The sequence below is a fragment of the Dasypus novemcinctus genome, chromosome 12, assembly GCF_030445035.2.
Source record: "Dasypus novemcinctus isolate mDasNov1 chromosome 12, mDasNov1.1.hap2, whole genome shotgun sequence".
NCBI lineage: Eukaryota > Metazoa > Chordata > Mammalia > Cingulata > Dasypodidae > Dasypus > Dasypus novemcinctus.
Genome location: NC_080684.1, coordinates 78,385,366 through 78,406,937, shown reverse-complemented (window position 1 = coordinate 78,406,937; position 21,572 = coordinate 78,385,366). Strand labels below are relative to the sequence as shown.

At 38.7% G+C, this 21,572-nt stretch overlaps 1 protein-coding gene across 3 annotated transcripts in view; it reads left to right on the top strand.

Moving 5' to 3' along the window:
* The window catches only part of CEP83 (centrosomal protein 83), a 196,780-nt gene that overhangs the window by 79,131 nt on the left and 96,077 nt on the right, over positions 1–21,572 (top strand). For all 3 annotated transcript variants that reach the window (XM_071219002.1, XM_004446726.5, XM_071219001.1), the window contains 2 exons: positions 10,548–10,640; positions 12,483–12,614. In XM_071219002.1, coding sequence (XP_071075103.1) covers positions 10,611–10,640; positions 12,483–12,614 — 162 coding nt within the window. In that variant the 5' untranslated portion in view covers positions 10,548–10,610. The remainder of the gene's footprint in view (positions 1–10,547; positions 10,641–12,482; positions 12,615–21,572) is intronic.

Sequence of the window (21,572 nt, the reverse complement as noted above, 5' to 3'; positions counted from 1 at the left end):
AATTTAAACTTCTGCATACATTAAAAATCAGTAGTCTTCTTATCTCTGTTAATAATCCACCACCTACCACTAGGTCTTGTAAATATTTTCCTACAATTTCTTCTAGGAGTTTTATGGTTCTTGCTTTTATTTTTAGGTTTTTAATCCATTTTGAGTCAATTTTTGGATAAGGTATAAGATAGGGGTCCTCTTTCTTTCTTTTGGCTATGGATATCCAGTTCTTTCAGCACCGTTAGTTGAATGGACCCTTCTGCCTGGGCTGTGTGGGTTTGACAGGCTAGTCAAAAATCACTTGATGATACATGTGAGGGTTTGTTTCTGAACCATCAGTTTGGTTCCTTCGGTCTATGTGTTTGTCTTTATGCCAGTACCATGCTGTGTTTACCACTATAGCTAGGTAATATGATTAAAAGTCTGGAGATGAGTGTTCACTTTTCCTTTTTATGATGTTTCTGGCTATTCAGGGCCTCTTTTTTTTTTTAAGATTTATTTTTATTTATTTAATTCCCCTCCCCTCCCCCGGTTGTCTGTTTTCTGTGTCTTTTTGCTGCGTCTTGTTTCTTTGTCCACTTCTGTTGCCGTCAGCGGCACGGGAAGTGTGGGCGGCGCCATTCCTCGGCAGGCTGCTCCCTCCTTCGCGCTGGGTGGCTCTCCTTACGGGGCGCACTCCTTACGCGTGGGGCTCCCCTACGCGGGGGACACCCCTGTGTAGCACGGCACTCCTTGCGCGCATCAGCACTGCGCATGGGCCAGCTCCACATGGGTCAAGGAGGCCCGGGGCTTGAACCGCGGACCTCCCATGTGGTAGACGGACGCCCTAACCACTGGGCCAAAGTCCATTTCCCTATTCAGGGCCTCTTACCCTTCCAAATAAATTCATAATTGTGTTCTCAATTTTTTTTTTTATGCTGGTGGAATTTTTATCGGGATTGCATTGAATCTGTATATCACTTTGATTAGAATTGACATCATAATGATATTTAGTCTTCCAATCCATGAGCATGGAATGTTCTTCCAGTTATTTAGGTCTTTTTTGATTTCTTTTAACATTGGGTTTTAGTTTTCTGAATACAAGTGCTTTACATCTTTGGTTAAGTTTATACCTATTTGAGTTTTATCTGTCATATTTTATTTTCACCACTCTTTTGACACTTTCAGTTACTTTTATTGATATAATCTTCATTTCTATATTTTCTTCCAGGCCTCTCTCTCCTGTCTTTTGTTTTCCGGCTCTAGCACACCCTTTAGTATTTCCTAAAAATCTGGTCTCTTGCTTAGAAATTCTCTCAGTTTGTGTTTATCTGTGAATATTCTAAACTCGCCCTCATTTTTTAGAGAAAGTTGTGCTGGATATAAGATTCTTGGCTGGAAGTTTTTCTCTTGTAGTATCTTAAAATATCACACTACTGTCTTGCATTCATGGTTTCTGGTGAGAAATCAGCACTTAATCTTATTTGGTATCCCTTATATGTTATGTACTGCTTTTCTCTTGCCCTTCTCAGAATTCTCTCTTTGTCTTTGGCATTTGACATTCTGATTTGTATGTGTCTTGGAGTTGGTCTATTCGAATTTTTTCGGGTGGAATTTCATTGTGCTTCTTGGACATGGGTATCTGTGTCCTTCAATAGTGTTGGGAAATTTTCTACCATTATTTCTTCAAATATTCCTTCTGTTGCTTTTCCCTTCTCCTCCTTCTGGGTCACCCATGACGTATATGTTTGCACACCTTTTACTGTTATTTAGTTCCCTGAGACTTTGTTTGATTTTTTCCATTCTTTTCTTCATCTGTTGTTTTGTATGTTCACTTTCAGAGGCCGTTTCTTCAAGGTCACCAGTCCTTTCTTCTGCCTCTTCAAATCTGCTATTATATGATTCCAATGTTTTGTTTTGTTTTTAAAGATTTATTTTTATTTATTTCTCTCCCCTTCTTCCCCTGCACCCCACCCCATCCGCTGTTGTCTGCTCTCTGTGTCCATTTGCTGTGTGTTCTTCTGTGTCCACTTGCCTTCTGGTCAGGTGGCACTGGTAATCTGCATCTCTTTTTGTTGTGTCATCTTGCTGCATCAGCTCTCCGTGTGTGCAGCGCCACTCCTAGGCAGGCTGTGCTTTTCTTGTATGGGGCGGCTCTCCTTGCCGGGCACACTCCTTGCACATGGGGCACCCCTACACAGGGGACACCTCTGCGTGTCACAGCACTTCTTGCACACGGCAGCAGTGTGTGTGGGCCAGCTCACCACATGGGTCAGGAAGCCCTGGGTATCAAACCCTGGACCTCCTATATGGTAGGTGGATGCTCCGTCAGTTGAGCCACATCTGCTTCCCATCCAATGTTTTTTTAATTTCATTTATTGTGCCTTTCATTCCCATAAGATCTGCTATTTTTCTATTTATGCTTTCAAATTCTTTTTTGTGCTTATACAGTGTTTTCTTAATATCCTTAATCTCTTTAGCCATCTCATTGAATTTATTAAGGAGATTTGTTTGAACGTCTATGATTAGTTGTCTCAATTCCTTTCAGTCATCTGGAGGCTTATTTTCTTCCTTTAACTGGGCCATATCTTCCTGTTTCTTGGTATGAATTGTAATTTTTTGTTGGTGTCTTGGCACCTGGCTTACTAGGGTATTTATTCTGGGTGCAGTTTTTCTCTTTAGTTTAGGTGTTCCTGCCCTTTCTCCCTTCCTGGTTGAGCAGTAGGAGTCAAGGATGTAATTGGTCCTATGAGCTGTGGAGGCTCAGGCTGCCCTCATTGCCCCACGGACTGATGAAGCTTCTCCTAACTTTTTCCTTTGTCAGGTGTAGGGACAGGGTCACAGCTGTGTGGAATAATCCAAGTCATGCAGGCCTAGACTATAGTTGCCCAGAGAGACTGATGAAGCTTCTTGCTCCTTTCTCCCCTGCCTGGGGCATGGATGGAACTGCAGGTGTGGGCAGCAATCTATGCAGTGTGGGTCCAAGATGACCACAGTTGCCCCAGTAGACTTATTATTCAGTCTGTGCCAGCCACAGGTACCTGCAGTTCCCTGGATAGGCTGCTGCAAGGCCCATCAGCCTCCTCCCTGCCAGAAGTGGGGTTGAAGCCTAGTTTAGGGCTACAGGCTGATGGGGGTGAAAGAAACTAGTTCCTACCATCACTGTGATTTTTGGTCAGCTCGGTTTTCCCTCATGCTGGGGGTGGAGTCGAAATGGCACCCACAGGCCTCTTTCCAACTTGGATAAATTCACACCCCAGCTGTTCCTTGCCAGCCAAGTCTACTAATCAGTAGCTGAAATTAATAGCCAACTGTCTCCTCCTCCCCTGTTTTTGGAAAATGGAACTTCTAATTCCAGCCACCAAACAGTTCCTGGGGTGGCTTGTGCTGTCAGAGTAGGATAATCACTGGCCTCCGAAGCTTGGCTGTTAATTTCCTGGAGAGGCTGGTGCAGGTGCCCTCAGCTTCCTCCCTGCTGTAGGTGGCTCTGTGGCCTAGGCTAGAGCTGCAATCTGATCTGGTTGTAAAGAAGCAGGTTCCCACCAACACCATGATTTTTAGTCCACCCAACTTCCCTTTGTGATAGGTGCTCAGTTAAGATGGTGTCTGCATGCCCCTCTCTGACTTGGGCAGGCTTAAACTTCAGCTATTCTTAGGATTTTGCTTTAGCCCACTGAATTTACTCATCAGTAGCCAAAGTTGGTGCCCAACCATGTCTTCTTCCTGCGTTTTTGGGAACTGGAGCTTTCAGTTCCAGCCGTGTAACAGTTCCTGAGGTGAATTGTGCCTCCAGTGGAGGATGGACACAGGCCTCCGTGGCGTGAAGCGCTCTAATTATGCATCTTGTCTGCAGATGGCAATCTCCTCCTTCCATTCCTTCAGGTATGTTGCAGGAAGCTCTTCTGGCCTCCTGAAGCCCCCAAACAGGTGCTTCAGCTAGCTCCAGAAAGCTCTGGGTGTTTACTAACTGCCCTGTAGCAGGAGCTGATTCTAGGAGCTCCTTACTATGCTGCCATCTTGCTGGTTGTTCCCGTCTAATGTGTTTTTAATCTGATCCATCATGTCTTTCATTCCCATCAGATCTGTTACTTTTCTTTGCAGGCTTTCAAATTGTCCCTTATGTTCACCCAGTGTCTTCTTTATATCTCTTTACTCATATTTTCGTCCAATTCTTTGACTTGATTCAAGACAGTTGTGTGATTATCATTGATTAATTGTCTTACATCCTGTATCTCTTCAGTATATTGGTCTGTTCCTTTGACTGGGAAATCTCTTCCTGTTTCCTACTATTCCTTGTAAGTTTTTGCTAATGTCTAGCCATCTGAATATGTTGGTGAATTTACACTCATGCGCAATTTCTCTTCCCTATTTTGTTTTTCTCACAGCTCTTCTTTGATATTTGGTTCAAGTTATTCTAAGTCTTTAAAACTACCCTTTTTAAGTTATCAAAATTGGTTCAGTGACTCACTAATGGGGCACAAATTTTCTCCCGGGAGTTTGCATAAAGAGCGATCTAAAAGTTTTTCTCTGTGCCGTTTCCAGACTGGCAACAAATGGAGCTAGTTGGCACACCTTTCTACAGAGGTGTTTTCTTTCTTGTGTTTTTTGTGTTTTGGATGGCCAGAGCCATGATTCAATGTGGGCTCTGCTGGCCGAATTCACTGAAGAGAGGTCCCCCTTTCCCATCCGGTTCCCCTTCCTTTTTCCCTTGTAACAGCTGACAGGGAGTAGGACGTCTTTTCCCTTCTCAGTGGGCTTCAATGAGCCAGGGGTTTTATCTAGGCTTAATATTTTGGAGGTGGGGGATGGGAGCCATTCTCTGCCCTCTTGGGGTTTTGGTAACTCATGTTTGTTATTTGGGGTTCTTCATCTCTCTGTCTTTTGCTCTCTTGGGAGTTGTATAGCTCTGTCCTAGTCTGCTGATCCCCAAAGCCAGTCCCTCAGACAGCTTTTGGCCCTTTCTCCGTTGTTTTTGTGGGAATGTTGAGCCCTGCTTGCCTATTCAGATGCCATCTTTCCAGAACTTCCCTTTTCTAAGCTTTTTGATTATCTTTAATTAAGTTAAAGTAACTGATTTCATGTCTTTGCTTATTCTAACATAGGTGTCACTTATGAGTCAGTTTTGATTTTTTTTCCCCCTGGTCTTAATGGGTAGTATTTTCTTCTTTACACTTCTTCTTTTTTTTTTTTTTTTTTTTAAGATTTATTTTTTTATTTATTTAATTCCCCTCCCCTCCCCTGGTTGTCTGTTTTCTGTGTCTTTTTGCTGCGTCTTGTTTCTCTTTACACTTCTGACTGGATGCTGGACATTGTAAATTTTACTTTGTCAGGCACTAATATTTTTATATTCTGAAATATTTGTGAGCTTTTTTCTGGTACACAGTTAAGTTGCTTGCAAACAGTTTGATATTTCTGAATCTTGATTTTAAGATTTGTTAAGTGTGACCAGAATAGCATTTTGTGTAGTGCTAATTATTTCCCATTGCTCAGGCAAGACCTTTCTGAGTACTTCTCCCCATTTTTCTTTGAATTAAGAAGTTTTTCAATCTGGCTTTTGGGAACAGGAACTACTCATAGCCCTGTGTGAATATTTGTCCTGCTAATACTTTTTGGTGGTTATTTACCTTGCCTCAGGTAATTCCTGCTTATATGATGTGCTGATCAGTACTCAGTATTCTGAATACTCAATACTTTGTAGTTCTTTACAGTTCTTTTTCTGTATCATCCTCCTCTCTACTACTCTCCTACCCTGCTATGTCTAGATTCTCAGTTCCATATTCTTAATTCAGGGAATACTTTGGACTCTGCCTGGGTATCTCCTCCTGTGTCATGACCTGAAAACTCTCAAAGCTCTCCTTATTAATTTTCTATCTCTCAGTGGCTTTGTCCTTTACTTCCTTATGTCCAGTGTCTTAGAACCTGATGTTTAATTTTTGTCTTTTTTTTGTTTCAGGCAGGAGAGTAAATCTGGATTGTATTACTCTTTTTGTTTTTAATTGGCTCTTTATTCCGGAAATCTCAAACATGTACAAATCTATGGAGTATTGTAATGAATCATCATGTACCCATCACCCAGCAATAAAAATGATCATTTCTGATACTCTAGTTTTATTTACTATCCCTTCCTTGACATTCTCTCTTAACCTCTCTGGATTATTTTGAAACAAATCATATTATTTCATCTATAAATGTTTATATATATCTATTATATACCATCACAGTGCCTCTTTTAAAAGCAATACCACAATAACATTGTCATACCTGAAAATACTTATTCTTTAGTTCCTTTTTATATCCTGTCTTTGTCCAGATTACTCTAGTTTTCCCACAGTTTTGCCTATTTGTTGTTTATTTTTAAAGTTGGTTTGTTTGAACCAGGATCCAAATAAGGTTTGCCTATTAACCTTTTCCTTTTAGTTACCACTCCTTCTTAGTTTGGACTCTTGATACCATCATTCAAACTTTTGATGCCATAACCTTGATTATTACAGGAGCTTTCTGTCTTGTTTCTCTAGCCCCATTCACTGACTATCCTCCTCACAGCTACTACCTCCCCTCACCATTGATCTGTCTTGTTTCTTTCTAAAATATAGATATGGTGACACCATTCCTAAGCTTAAAAACTTAAAAATGAGGAAGGCACAGAAAAATCTGTATAACATGCTTTTGTTAAGGTAAAAATTAAAGGTAGCTTCTTTTATATATCTATAGATTGTTTTAGGAAAAATGTGTACAATACTTCTAATAATGGTTGCCTCAATGGAAGGAAACTGGATGACTGATGTGAAAGAAAGACTTACTTTTATAATATTGTATATGTTTTGTTTGAATTCTTTTATATCTGTAATTATTTTTATCCATTTTCAATAAAATACATATTTTTTGTTATTGATTTTTTATTGTCTTTTTTTTAAAGATAAATATATCACACAAAATGTTACGTTAAAAAACATAAGAGGTTCCCATATACCCTACTCCCCACCCCACCCCATCCCCGCTTCTCCCACATCCCACATCCCCTGCATTTGGTGAATATACCCTGGAGCACTGTCACACTGCATGGACCATAGTTTACATTGTAGTTCACACTCTCCCCCAGTCCATCTGGTGGGTTTTGGCAGGATATATGGTATGCTGCATCTATACCTGCAGTATCATTCAGGACAATTCCAAGTCCCAAAAATGCCCCATATCACACCTCTTCATCCCTCTCCCTGCCCTCAGCAACTCTTGTGGCCACCGTCTCCATGTCAATGATACGATTTCTTCCATTGCTAGAGTCATAACAGTTCTATAGTAGAATCCAGCAAGTCCACTCCAATCCATATTGCATTCCTCCATCCTATGGACCCTGGGATGGTGATGTCCACTCCACCTCTAAATCAAAAGGGGGCTTATATCCCACTTGGCTGATGGATGCGATTCTCCCACCTGCAGTTATAGACACTCTTGGTTCCCTGGTGTGGTAGTTGACCATTCTCACCTCCCTGTCAGCTGACCTGGGTAAGTCCAATGAACTGGAGACTAGGTGTTGCAATTCTGCTGAGTCTCAGGGCCCAGCTGGCACATGGACAGTCTCCTAAGCATACACAAGTCTCCTAAGCATACACAAACCCCAGTGCCAGTCATAAGTTCAGTAAAAGTGACAGAAGAGGCATGTGTAGAAAGGTTACATTAGAGTCCAACTCCATCACAATCAGGAGCACAGATTCCGAAGTAGGGTCCACTGGCACGGCAATGATCTCCAGAGCCATCTATCATGACCGTAGAACCTGTGTGTCTCCATAGCCCTCAGGAGCACCAGTATCTGGTGTAGTATCTACTTTGACTGTCTCTGGGATCCTGCTGAGACGTGTGTTAAGTGCAACACCTCTGATGATCTCCCGACTCATTTTGAAGTCTCGTAGCCATATAAACTCATTTGTCTTTATCATTTCCCCCTTTTATTCGAGGTCTTTTTCTAGTTGTCTCACCAGCTAGTAATCCCTTGGTGCCAGGGACGCTCACCCGTGGGAATCATGTCCCATGCAGGGGGGCAGGTAATGCATTTACATGCAGAGTTTGGCTTAGAGAGTGGCCACATTTGAGCAACATGGAGGCTCTCAGGAGATAACTTAGGCACCCTGCAGCTCTAGGCCTAGTTGAAATTTCAAGCACACAGGCTCATAAGCATAGTCATCAGTACCAAGGACCCTTCACTCTACTATCCTTCTTCATTGGTCTTTGTCCTTGCACTTGGGGAATGTTGCTGTTTCATTGGGGAATGCGACAGAGCTCCGCAGGATGGGAACTCAGCACTCCCTCAGTTGTCATGTGTAACTCTATCCACTATGACAATATCCAATGAACATCCAAACATATCTATATACCCTATATGCATGCCCTGGAGAACTCCCTCCCACCCATGCATTCCCTATCAATGACACCCCACACTAGTGCTCCTCCCCTGCATAGTTGAACCCCTCTGTGATCCAAAATGTCTTAAAAAATGAAGTCTAATATTAAAATACATATTTTTAAAGTGTAATAGATAAATAAGTGCTGGCTTCCTATTGAATAGTGAGTAAAACATGAGAGTCTGAACTTAGTATTTGACTCCAGCCACTCTTTCCCTTTTGTTCCCAGCCAGGGTGCAGCCCTCCTAGGTGGCATTTGAAAATGTGTTGCCTTGGCCTTGGTTGTCACAGTGTCTGGAGATTGCTCAGGGAACCAGAATTCTAAATTTATTGTCTGCAGTATTTAGTCTAGTCTCATCCAAAATGCCTTTAGCTGACCTTTGAGAATCACTTTTCTCTCATACATTTTCTGTAGTTCCAAGCAAACAAAACTTTTAACCATTCTTTGGGTTTTTGTTCTTCCTAAGCTTCTGTTTTCCCATTCTTTTGATGTACCATTCTCTCCATCCTGAGTATCTTTTCCCTTTGCTTTACTTGTCTAGTAAGCATGTGTTGACTATTCTCTTTAATAGTTATTTGTGTGTATGAGTTATTTTTAATACCAGTGTTTGAACTTCTTAGGGGGAAAGATGTGCTTTATGTGAGTCTTTGTGTTCTTTAGAACTTTATTTACTCTTTTTGTGCCTCAAGTCCAGTACAAAGGGGATGATAATGTAACTATATTTATAGGATTGTTGTAGGCATTAAACAGATTGATGCATGTGAGGTGTTTACAACAGTGTGTTAAGTAAATTATAGTATATTGCAAAATGTTTTTTATATATAGTACGTATTCAATACAATATTTGGAATATTTGAAATATTGATGAATTAATGAATGAAATAAAGTGAGCATTATTCTCAACTTTCCTAGAGGTTAATATAAGTACAAACTAGATTTTTCTGCATCCAGAGTTTGTACACTTGTTCATTCATTCATTGATTCATTCAAGAAATAATAATTGAGGGCTTCCTGTCAGGTATTGGGGATGCAATCCTGACTAAAGACTATATCTTTAGCTTCCCGTAAGGAGTTTACATAGGTATTTAATTAAAAATTGGAGAGCAGGAAAGAACCTGTGGCAATTTGAAGTTATTTTATGAATCCCTGAAAGAAAAAGATTATGTTCTTGAACTAATCCATTCCTGTGGATGTAGGGCCCTTTTGATTGGACTGTGTCAGTAAGTCAGGACTCAAGTTGGCCCTCTTACTGGAGCTTTTTATAAACAGAGACGAAGAGAGACACACACAGAGAAAGGAAGCTGCCATTTTTGACCCTGCCATGTGAGAGAGGACTCGATCACTAGCAACCAAAGCTTGAGCTCGAAGTCCCCAAGAGGCTGAGCCCATGGAGCAACTCAAGGCTGGAGATATGAGCCATATGCCTGATAGCTCTCAGCTGAACTTGGGAAGAAAGCTGAGCATCTGAGACTGAGAAAGGAGGCCCGTAAAGAGACAAGCCCTATGCCTTGTTGCCTATGGCTGAGCTTTAGGAGGTCATAGATTCTGGAGCGAAAGGCAGGACGTTGGCAGAGATTGGTGGCTGTCTTGCTTCACCATGTGGGAGGACCCCAGGATCACCAGTAGCTGGCTTTGGTGAGAAAGAATCTCTGATGGTACATTGATTTGGACATTTCATGGCCTCGGAACTGTAAGCTTTTACCCCAAATAAAATCCCCATTATAAAAGCCGACCCATTTCTGGTACTTAGCATTGGCAGCCCTATGGCAAACTAAGACAGAGCCTCTATTGTGGGTGGTCAGAAAAAAATAAGCTTTTTTTCTGAATGTCTGAAGAATACTGTTTGGTAAACTACAGTATTGCATCTTTACTTTTCTTCATTTAGAAGATATCAAACATTGTATCTAACATGAGAGCCTTAATTGTCAACATTGTTATTAATAGGCAGCAACTGTCTCTATATTGTATTAAAGGAATTTTTGACATCTCTGAAATCTGCAATTCAAGTATTGGAAAGAAAGTATTTCAAATTATTCTATTTATATAGTAGTTCCTGTAAAATGACCTCTACTGTGAAAACTTGTATGAATTGAATTTCAATGCTATAACTGGGAAACAAAGTCTTTGAAATTTGGCAAAATTCTTGATTTTAATATTGTTTGTATTTCTCTGCACATTAGATATTAACTCCACAAAAACTGGAATTGTTAAGAGCCCAAATTCAGCAAGAATTAGAAACTCCAATGCGAGACCGTTTTCGGAATTTGGATGAAGTAAGTAATTTATATAGAGAAATATGCATATATCCATATGTGACAATTAATGCTTGAGGGAAAGCATCATTTTCCTCCTCAAAAATCCTACCAAAGCTCCCATTCTCACTCACAGTCCTTACAATGGCCTTTAATACTCTACAGTCTGGCCCAGTGTTTCTCTAATCTGCTTTCTTTTCCTCTATCTCTGTTGATCTCTTTGATGTTGTTCTCGCCTGCCAGACATGGTACAGTTCAAGAGCCTTTGCTTTAGTTGTTACTTCTGCCTTGATCACTTTTCCCCCAGGTATTTGCCTGGTTGATTTCCTTATCTCTTTTTAAGTCTTTGCTAAAATGTCACTTTCTCAATGAGCCCTACTTTTGACACCTTTGTTTATAATATTGCAACCTGCCTTTTCTGTCACTGTCTAGACCTCTGGATCCCTTTTACCCTGCTCTACTTTTAATTTTCTCTCTAGTACCTATATTTTATATGTTATACAATTTATTTTATTTATTATTTTCAATTTCACCTTCTCTAGAATGTAAACTCGGTGAGAGCAGGAAACTTATTCTGTTTTATTCACTGTTATGTTCCAAATACCTAGAACACTCAGTTAATATTTGTTGGATTAAAAATGAATTTCCTGTACCCTCAAAAAAGTAAAAATTTATTACAGTTTCATTTCAGGTTGAGATCAATTTCCTTATATGAAGTGTTAGTATAATATAACTAAGTGATTAATAAAAGGGACAGGAAAAGATTGCTGAGGTACTGTGCTAGACATTTTATGTATGTTACCTTATTTAACAAATTTACCAGGCCTTAATTGGATGTTGTCTGCTTTACCATCCTCTTTGGGAGGTTGTAGTCTAGTGGTATTGTGATTGCACAAACAGTTGGGAAATTCCTCTTTTATAATAGTGGCTTGCTGGGCTTGCTGTGTTGGTAATATCTTTTGAATATCCTCCACTGTAGCAAAGCAATATACTTTGGGAGTAGATTTTATTTTTCAAAATAACAAAATCACTCAAGGTCAAACTAAATAAAAACTTTTCTTTGGTCAAAACAAATCATGTCTCTGATAAAGTCATGAAAACCTTTTTCTTGACTTGTAATCTAGTTTAGAAAAGAACTCTTTCAATTTAAGATTTACAGTGACTAAGTTTTTTAGGAGACATGCTTTCCTCATTTCCTAATTTCTTGATGCATGTTGAAATAGTGCCGCCTACTGCATCTTTCCACTCTATTACCTAGGTCATCTTCTTGACTATTCCGGATTTGAACAGTTTTTTAAGAGTGTTAGGAAGCAGGAAAGGAGCACCCTAGGAATTGCGTGTGATCCTAGTTGGTTAGGAGAGTTAGTGCTATGTATATTCTTCAGGAAAGTATGTTGAGTTCAACTGTCATTGTAGTATTTAATCAAATGTTAGGTACGGTACTAAATATTCCAATGATTCTTATCTACTTTGGACTCATCCTTTAGGAGGGTATTTAATACTTTATTGTAAAATTATTTTTTTATATAACAATAAAAAGGAGTACTGCTTTCTTAAATATTCTTTAGTTAAGCTCAGAGGTCAAAACTTTTGGCATGCTATATATTTTTTATTATAATAGAATCAGGAAATAAGGTTAATTGAATAGTAATTCGCTTTGATATCTTCTGGGGAATATACTGATTCTATATGTAGGATACTTGTCATGAGAAGTTTCCCAATGATTATTTATGTTTCTGTTCAATTTTGTTTTTCCCATTATATAAATGTAATTTGAAATTATATTTGCAAAAAATGGTTTTTGGAGCAAGTATATATTTTGTTTATAAATTTGTGATAAACTGCAATCTCCTTTTAATTTAGGAAGTTGAAAAATATAGAGCTGAATATAATAAGCTTCGCTATGAGCATACATTTCTCAAATCAGAATTTGAACACCAGAAAGAAGAATTTTCACGTATTTTAGAAGAAGAAAAAATAAAATATGAATCAGAGGTAAGTGGTTGATGATACTAGTCTGTAGTCATTACTGTTCTAGTTAATAAAATTTTTGATTGTCTTTTTGTAAATCCCAAGTTAGAATTAATTGTTTCAAGTTTTAATAATTAATGGTGAAGCACTTGTCATGATTTACATCTGCTCCATTGCCACATTTTTTGTGTGAATGTTCTGTTTTGTCTGTTAAATTTTCCTTTCCTCCTTTATTTTGTCCTGGCCAATGAAGATAGTCAGCTGTGGGGGTTTCCATCATACAAAGTCTCTTTTCTCCCATCGCCAAAGAGACAGGCTTCCCTTTGCAAGTGTTGTTTACCTGTGTAGTTTCAAACATATTGAACAATCACAGAACAGTTTATTCACATAAGGGGATAAATCAATCTGATCCAAATGATGCCTGAAACAATAAATATTTAGTAGCTGTTAGAGGAAGGTCAGTATATTTTAAATCTTAAGATAGATGACTCTTCTTCTGCTTCTTGGAACCAAACCACATCCAGGAGAGCTCTAGCTGTTAGCCCATGCATTTTTTTCCCCACTGATATAAATAAGAAGTTTAGGGAAGCGGACTTGGCCCAGTGGTTAGGCCATCAGTCTATCACATGGGAAGTCCGTGGTTCAAACCCTGGGCTTCCTTGACCAGTGTGGAGCTGGCCCATGTGCAGTGCTGATGTGCGCAAGGAGTGCCGTGGCATGCAGGGGATGTCCCCCGCATAGGGGAGCCCCACGCGCAAGGAGTGCGCCCCATAAGGAGAGCCGCCCAGTGCGAAAGAAAGTGCAGCCTGCCTAAGAATGGCGCTGCCCACGCAGAGAGCTGACACAAGATGACTCAACAGAAAGAAACATAGATTCCAGTGCTGCTGACAACTAAAGCGGACAAAGACAACGACGCAGCAAATAGACACAGAAAACAGACAACCGGGGCGGGGGTGGAGGGGAGAGAAATAAATAAATAAATAAATCTTAAAAAACAAAAAACAAAAAAGTTTATATCTTAGGGTGTATCCATCACCTTAAAGTAGTGTACTTTGATCTTTCTGACTGCAACTTCAACATTCTCACCCTACTCCATCTCCATTGCTTTTGGCATCCCTTCTACTCATTTGCGGCTTATCCTAATTTTTCTAAGAACGGAGTTTGGGTTTTTATTTCTTATTCTTCATTTTGCTTTTGGATGATTTTCAGAACAGAAAAGAGAAAGCAGTTTCATCCTGCCATATTCAAATCAGAAATCTAATGCTTGATTTGATTCTGTAAAAATTGTCTTGATGTTTGTGGTTCTGTGATATGTTCTTATATACAAACACATTTACATTATATCTTTATTACATTGTCTTTATTTGGAATTAAGAAATAAAATATACTGACCTTCCTTTAACAGTTACTGTAACATTTGTAGTGTTTTAGATATTTAATAAAAACTAAAACTGTGCTGTTTGGATCAGACTGATTTATTCTCATTAGTGAGTAAACACTTCCATGATTGTTTGATATGTAAGAAGCTATATGAACTTTGGAATAATATGTACCAGTAGGCTGTAAATATTTATGAGTTTTTTGCATTTTAAATATCTTTAAACTTTCAGTGCCTTATTCACATATTCTCTCACTTCTATTATAATAGTCAGTGAGATGGGGCAGCATTGTCCTATTTTTTTTCCATTTAAAAGAGGAAACAAAGGTGCAGGAGAAGTGACTTGCCCAAAATCTCACCCAAAGTCAGCAGCCAAATTAATAGTAGAACTCAAGTTTTAAGTTTGAAATTACCAGTGATTTGAAATTGACTCTATAAATAGGGGTCATCCAACAGCTAATTGTGTGAAGAGTTCAGTCAATATGTACTACATGCACAATGTGCAATTCTTAAAGAAAAAGCTTTTGAGTCTGTAATTATGGCAAGCTTAAAGGAGCTACACATAAAACATTTTCTCGTGCAAAAGAGGAATGATAAATATTTGCAGCCTAAAATGAGGATTAAATATGTTGAATAGTAACTTTAGTATAGTGGTGTTTTACTTTATACCTTTTAAAAAAAATCTAATGGTGATGTTTATCTGATGATGTTTATTTGTATTCTCTAGTTTCTTGGTTTTGTTTTATGTGTGTGAGTATGCGTGTTTTTAAGAATGAAACCTGCATAGGTAATCTGATTGCTAATGTGTTTTCTCCCATGAAAGACCAAATGTTATTTGTTAAAAAATTTTTAGGGATTGGTAACATTATTGATTTTCATAATTAAAATCTATTCTGACATTCCTAGGAATCTGAAGATAAACTGCTAACCAAGAAGTTGTCATTAGTAGAGGTTAGAAAAGTGTATTAGTTAGCCAAAGGGGTGCTGATGCAAAATACCAGAAATTGGTTGGTTTTTAATGAAGGATATTTATTTGCGGCCAGGCCATAATGCATATGTTACTTTCCTCACCAAAATCTTTTGCCATGTGTTGGAGCAAGATGGCTGCCAGTGTCTGCCAGAGTTCAGGCTTCCTGAGTTCCTCTCTTCCTGGGTTTCATTTCTCTCCAAGCTCAGCTCCTCTGTTTTCTCCACAAAGTCAGCTGTAGACTATGAAGCTCTCTAGGCTTTGCCTCTCTCCACAAGGCCAGCTGTAGACTGTTAGGCAAATGACTTGTTTCTCTTCCTGTGGTATTTTCTCTTTCCTCACTACAGAGCTCCTCTGTGGGCTTACTCCCTGGGGCTCCAGTTCAAGACTCCAGCATCAAAAACTGCCAGCATCAAAACTCCGACTCTGGGGAAGTGGATGTGGCTCAACTGATAGAGTGTCTGCCTACCATATGGGAGGGTCCAGGATTCGAGACCCAGGGCCTCCTGACCCGTGTGGTGAGCTGGCCCACATGCAGAGCTGCCGCATGCAAGGAGTGCTGTGCCATGCAGGAGCACTCCCACGTGGGGGTGCCCCACGTGCAAGGATGGTGCCCTGCAACAAGAGCTGCCCAATGCAAAAAAAAGCGCAGCCAGCCCAGGAATGGCACCACACACACGGAGAGTTGATGCAGCAACAAAAAAGAGACACAATTTCCCAGTGCTGCCGAGGGACACAGAAGAACACACAGTGAATGGACACAGAGCAGCAGAGGGGAGGGGAGGGAATAAAAATAAACCTTAAAAAACTCCAACTCTGCCCTTTGCCATGTCATTTACAACACCCTATTGATACGACCCAATCAAAGCCCTAATCATAATTTAATCACACCCAACAGACCAGTTTACAGACATAATCCAGTATCTATTTTGGAATTCATGCACCATATCAAACTGCTACAAAAAATAAGAATTTTTCTGATAAGACTAAAGTTCTTTTCCTCCTACCTTGCAATTGATGATGCAGGAGCAATATTAATTAGTGGACACTCGATTTGCTTTAATTCCACCACTTATCTCCATACTCCAGTTTATGCATGATAACAGTAAAACCTACTGAAGTGATTTGGATCAGGGCACAGCAGTAAAACTTCAAAGTAGAGCTTATGGTTGCTATCTTCTAATTTTACAATTTATACTGTTATAAAATATAGTAATTTGATGTAATAAAAATAATTGGATTTTCTTGCATTAATTAAGGACTCAAACAATACTTGTGCATTTTTACTTCTACCGATAAAAGAAGTAACTATTCTTTAGTGTGTTGGTTCTTAGGAGAAAACTTTAAGAAGATTTCAGTAGTATTTTCCTGAGAAGCAATCTAGGAATTCACACCTCTTTCATCATATTCTAAATTCAAAAGTATATATGAAAGAATCTATCTTTATCATGTGAAAAAGGTAATGTCATGATTTCTCAATGCATTTTACTCTAAGAATGCATTAAGCCTGGGAATTCATGATGAAACACTGAATTTACATAAACATTATTCAAAGGTGGTACTGTTGTGTTTTCTTTAAGTTCTTAGGAATTTTACGTAATTATGAAAGTAGTAATGAAGAACAATATTTAGAGCCAGGGGTTCCTAATCTTTTTTGTTCCACAGATCCCTTTGCCAGTCATATGAAAACCATGGATCCCTTACTAAGTCCACACTATACTGTGTTATTTAATAAATATATCACACCCACACCAATACTTCCCCACAAGAATAATGTTTTTTTAAATTTCAATTCAAGTGCATGGGCCCCTTGTTAAGAACCCCTGCATTAGAGTGTTTTAGGTACAGGTGATTGAATGAATAAAGCAAGAGTAATTCAACTGGGGAACTTTTCAGATCTCAGGAGAGAAGGGTAAGGAATACTGCCTCATAAGAAAAATTGTCAAAGTGACAACCCATAATGACAGGTCCTTGATGCTCTTCAAACTGGTTGAGCTTTTGTGGTATGAACTTTGGGTAAGTGAGAAGCCAAAGTACCCATGGCAACAAGGGGAACTTTTCTGGGTGCCTATTCCCACATGCTATTTTTTTCTTAGAATACACAAAACCAATAATGGTTGCACAAAACTGGTAATATACCTGTGGTTTTGGTCCTTATCCTGACATAGATGAGTAGACATCTTGAAACCTCTCAAAACACTTTCTTTTTGTCCTGGGAGGTTCTGAAATTCTAACTGGGTGTGCTACTTTAGGCTCAGATGGCTCCTTTATCTAAAACATTCAGAGTTCTCTGACCTTGACCTTACTCACATTAGGCAAAAGCCTCCCAAATTAAAAGGAAATTACCACATTTTAAAAATTTGTTTTTTTCTTTTTTTATTAGAGCATTTGAAGGCCTACAAAAAAAATGTTGTAGATAGTACGGAGTTCCCATATACTCTCCCCATCCCCCTACTCTGGGATTGATTTCGGCAGTGTTTTAGAGAGACTTTGTGAAATTTTATGCATTATAGTTTTAGATTTTTAAATACAAAAGAAATATTTTTAAATGTTCATTTAATGTGACCTTGGGAACTGACTTGATTTCTGTGTGCATCTATGTCCTCATTTGTGAAATTGTATTAACAATAGTACCTATCTCATGGAGTTGTGAGGATTTAATAAATTAAAATGTATAAAGTGCTTAGACAAGCATCTAGCACCTAATAAGCATTCAGTAAATGCTAGCTGTTACCATCATTACTTAAAATTCTCATGTATCGAATTCTTGAGTGTATGCTCCTGGCCTTTACTTTAGCTTGTTGGAGTTTTTTGATGTCAGGTCTGCATTTATATCTATTTATACTCCTGCATTCTAATTGCTCAGATCTCGGGTCCTTTCCTGGCTTTTTTTATTAGTTACAGTTGTTTTTCTTTTATTACCCTGCATGACAAATGTATCTCTCACAGCCTGAGAAAGGCATTTTTAAAAATTGTTATCTGTATTCTTTCTTGTCTGGTCTGAGTAGAACTGAGCATGGCTTTGTATCCCAATAGTTCCTATGTCCAATTCCCTAGTCTTTTCATAATTCTGTCTGGTGACAGATATATAGTTCCAAGAACTGCTTTTTCCCTATCACTGTCTTTCTTCTTGTAGAAAAAAATAAGGATAGAAGGAAAGGAGATGGTAACTTCCAAAATTAGACTAAAATATAAATATAAACTTTAAATATGTAACTTAAGTGATACCTTCCTCTTAGTATACATAGATGACAAAACACTTCTGTATAAAACATTTTTACCATTAATTTAGGAAAAATAAAATTCAGTATATATAGGGGGAAGGGGAAAAACTTAGAAAGACAGAATAGTGTTTCTATTGTGTTTTCAAGTTTATTTTTTGTTCTTTTTTAGGAATATAAAAAGTTAAACTAACTTGATTTTTTAAATTAAGATCTGGCAACTTTAAACTTGATGTGCAAATGTTTACCTTAATGTCTGCTACAGTAAATGATCAATTAACAGTAGCTACTATCATTGGTACCTGCCAGTCTTAATCATAGATTATCATAGAAAATATAACTGATGTTTTGAAATAGATCTCATTTATAAATGAGAAGTTTTAGAAATAAAAAGTGAAAGGAATAATAGAGGACAAGAAACAAACTCATTTAATATATTAAGAGAATCACTTTATATATCCCTTTGAATCTTCTCAGTGGACCTAGAACTAGGTAATCTTTATCCCCACTTTAAAAAATGAGAAAACAGAATCACTGAGAAGTCAAAATACTGACCCAAGTCCATGCAGTTAGTATGTGGTAAAACCAAGATTCAAATAGAGGCAGTCTGGAGTTTTCTACTACTGGCCATAATAGAGAAATAGGGACTAGATTTACCTCCAGTCCTTAATAAAAACTGGGACAAAACATATGAAACAGTGGTTTTCAGACATTGGAAAACAGGCAGCACAGGGCAGTAGTACCTGAGGAAATAAGGAAAGGAAAACAAATGAGATAAGCCCTATGATTGCCCCAGCCTCCATTCTGGAGTGAGCTTCCAGGTTGTAGTGCAGAAAGGGTGAACACAAATTAAGTCCCATGATATTTGGATGGAGGAATTATAGTTAAGAATTGGGGAGGGTGGTGGCAAGACAGCCAGAAATTTGAAGAGCAGAATTTTGGAAAGGCTTGGAACTCTGCAGAAAGTTACCGTTGAGTCTTCATATGAATACTAATGAGTGCATGTATGAGAAGAAACTATGCAAAGCTGGAGAAAGCCAGTGAAAATCAGATTTCACATGGAGCTGGTAATGATTTGTGTTCCCATCAGCCAGAGTAGAAAGGTTTTCTAATGCGTGGTGCATTGAGTAGAGGACTCAGAACAGTAGTGGGCTGTTCTGGTTCTAACTAGTGTGAAAACAAACTTTGAAAGGATAAAACTGTTTCTAAATAACTGCATCCCAGAGCAAAGAGTCAAAGTATATAAAGAAGGTGAATGATGTCAGCAAAAAAGTAGAGTAGGTTGCTTGAAACACCCATCCTTTCTTAGAAACATAAAAAAAACATGCAGAAACTTTTAGAACTTATTTTGCCAGAACTCTGGAAAATAGTTAAAAGTTTACAACAAAGAAGTGAATGCTGAATCAAGAAAAAGGCAACAAAAATAGTAGGAAAACTTTGTGTTTTTATTCAGCTTTGCCCCACTCCCTTCCCAGTTTGTCAGCAGTCTTGGAGACAATAGCTTTCATTTCTACTGTGGGACTCTGGTTCTGGAGGGAGCAAAGAAGATCTTATTCAGAAATTGCTGTATTTGTTCTAACCTATCTGGGGATTATGTGAAGGACTAATGCAAGGTGCAAGTATCGTTTTCATTCAGAATCTACCTAAGGTGGAAAATTGGGAGACATTGCTCGAAAAGATTTTAAAGCAAACAAAAACACCTGCAGCCATCTGGGCAAAAGATTGTAGGTGAGACATACAATAGGCAGTCTAAGGCCTGAGAGGAAAAGCCAGGGAGAGAGTTCCTTTGGGAAATTAGGGCAATCAAAAGTGCCTGTGTAGATTGGGGAATTTAGAAACCACACATGTGCCTGGAACAGAACACATGTTCAGAAAAGACTTGAGAAGACCCTAAGCTTTTACTGACTGATCTTTAGTCTTAGTGCAAGCAGGAAGTAAAGGCTGAGGCAGAGTTGTAAATAGCCTGACTAAGTGTTAAAAGAGTGTTCCAGGACAGAAACTCAATAAATGCCAAGCAGGATAAATTTGAAAATATAGAAACCAAGACACATTATAGTCAAATTGCAGATGACAGAAGTTTTTGAAAGCAGCAGGGAGAAACAACATACAGTGGATCTTCAATAAGATTAGCTGCTGATTTCTCATCAGAATATGGAAGTCAGAAGGCAGTGGGCTAACATATTTAAACTGCTGAAAGAAAAAAATATGTCAACCAGGAATTCTGTATTCCGCAAAACTGTCTTTCAAGACTGAAGGGGAAATGAAGACATTCTCACATGAATGATAACTAGAAAAATTTGTTGACAGTAGACCTATCCAAAAGAATGTCTTAGGAAAGTTCTCTAAACAGAAAGAAAATGATAAAAACAAGGGACTCAGAACATCAGGAAGAGTTAAAGAACTCAATAAGCAAAACTATGGTTGACGGGGATTGAATCATGTCACCTCAAAAAAGGTCCTGTGGGTATGAACCCATTTATAAACATGGCCTTTAAAGATGTTATTAAGATTTACTAAAACTGAATGAAGGTGGGCCTTAATCCAATATGACTGTAGTCCTTATAAAGAAAGGAAATTGGACACATAAGGAAAAGCCACAGAGAGTAGCCAGAAACTGGAAAATAACAGAACCCAGAAGAGAAAAGCAAAGATGCTGCCATGTGAGGAAATGCTAAGGAATCCCAAAGATTGCTGGCTAGCCAGAAGATACTAACAATGAGAGAAAGCATGTGCCAATAAATTTCCATTGTTAAGCCAACTCATCCTATGATAATTTGTTTTAGCAGCTGGAAAACTAAGACAATGAGTATATATCATGAAATTTACTTTGCCTCATGAGTTTTCTAAATTTTGTTTGATGATTAAGGCAAAACTTAGAATACTATGTGTGGTTCTTAACATTTATAAAGAAAATAAGACAATCATAGGGAGGACAAAGGGACATAAAGTGTAAAATTTCACACACTGGTAAAATAGTGACCCCAGTAGGATGTGATAATTTATGTATATATAATGTAATATATAGAGCAGCCACTAAAAAAGCAATACAAAATGATATACTAAAAAACATTATAGAGGGAAGCAGACTTGTCCAATAGATAGGGTGTCCGCCTACCACATGGGAGGTCCGCAGTTCAAACCCCGGGCCTCCTTGACCTGTGTGGAGCTGGCCCATGTGCAGTGCTGATGCACGCAAGGAGTGCCGTGCCATGCAGGGGTGTCCCCACGTAGGGGAGCCCCACGAGCAAGGAGTGCTTCCCGTAAGGAGAGCTGCCCAGCATGAAAGAAAGTTCAGCCTTCCCAAGAAAGGCGCTGCACACATGGAGAGCTGATCCAACAAGATGACGCAACAAAAAGATATATTCCCCGTTCCACTGATGAGGATGGGAGCGGTCACAGAAGAACACACAGCGAAT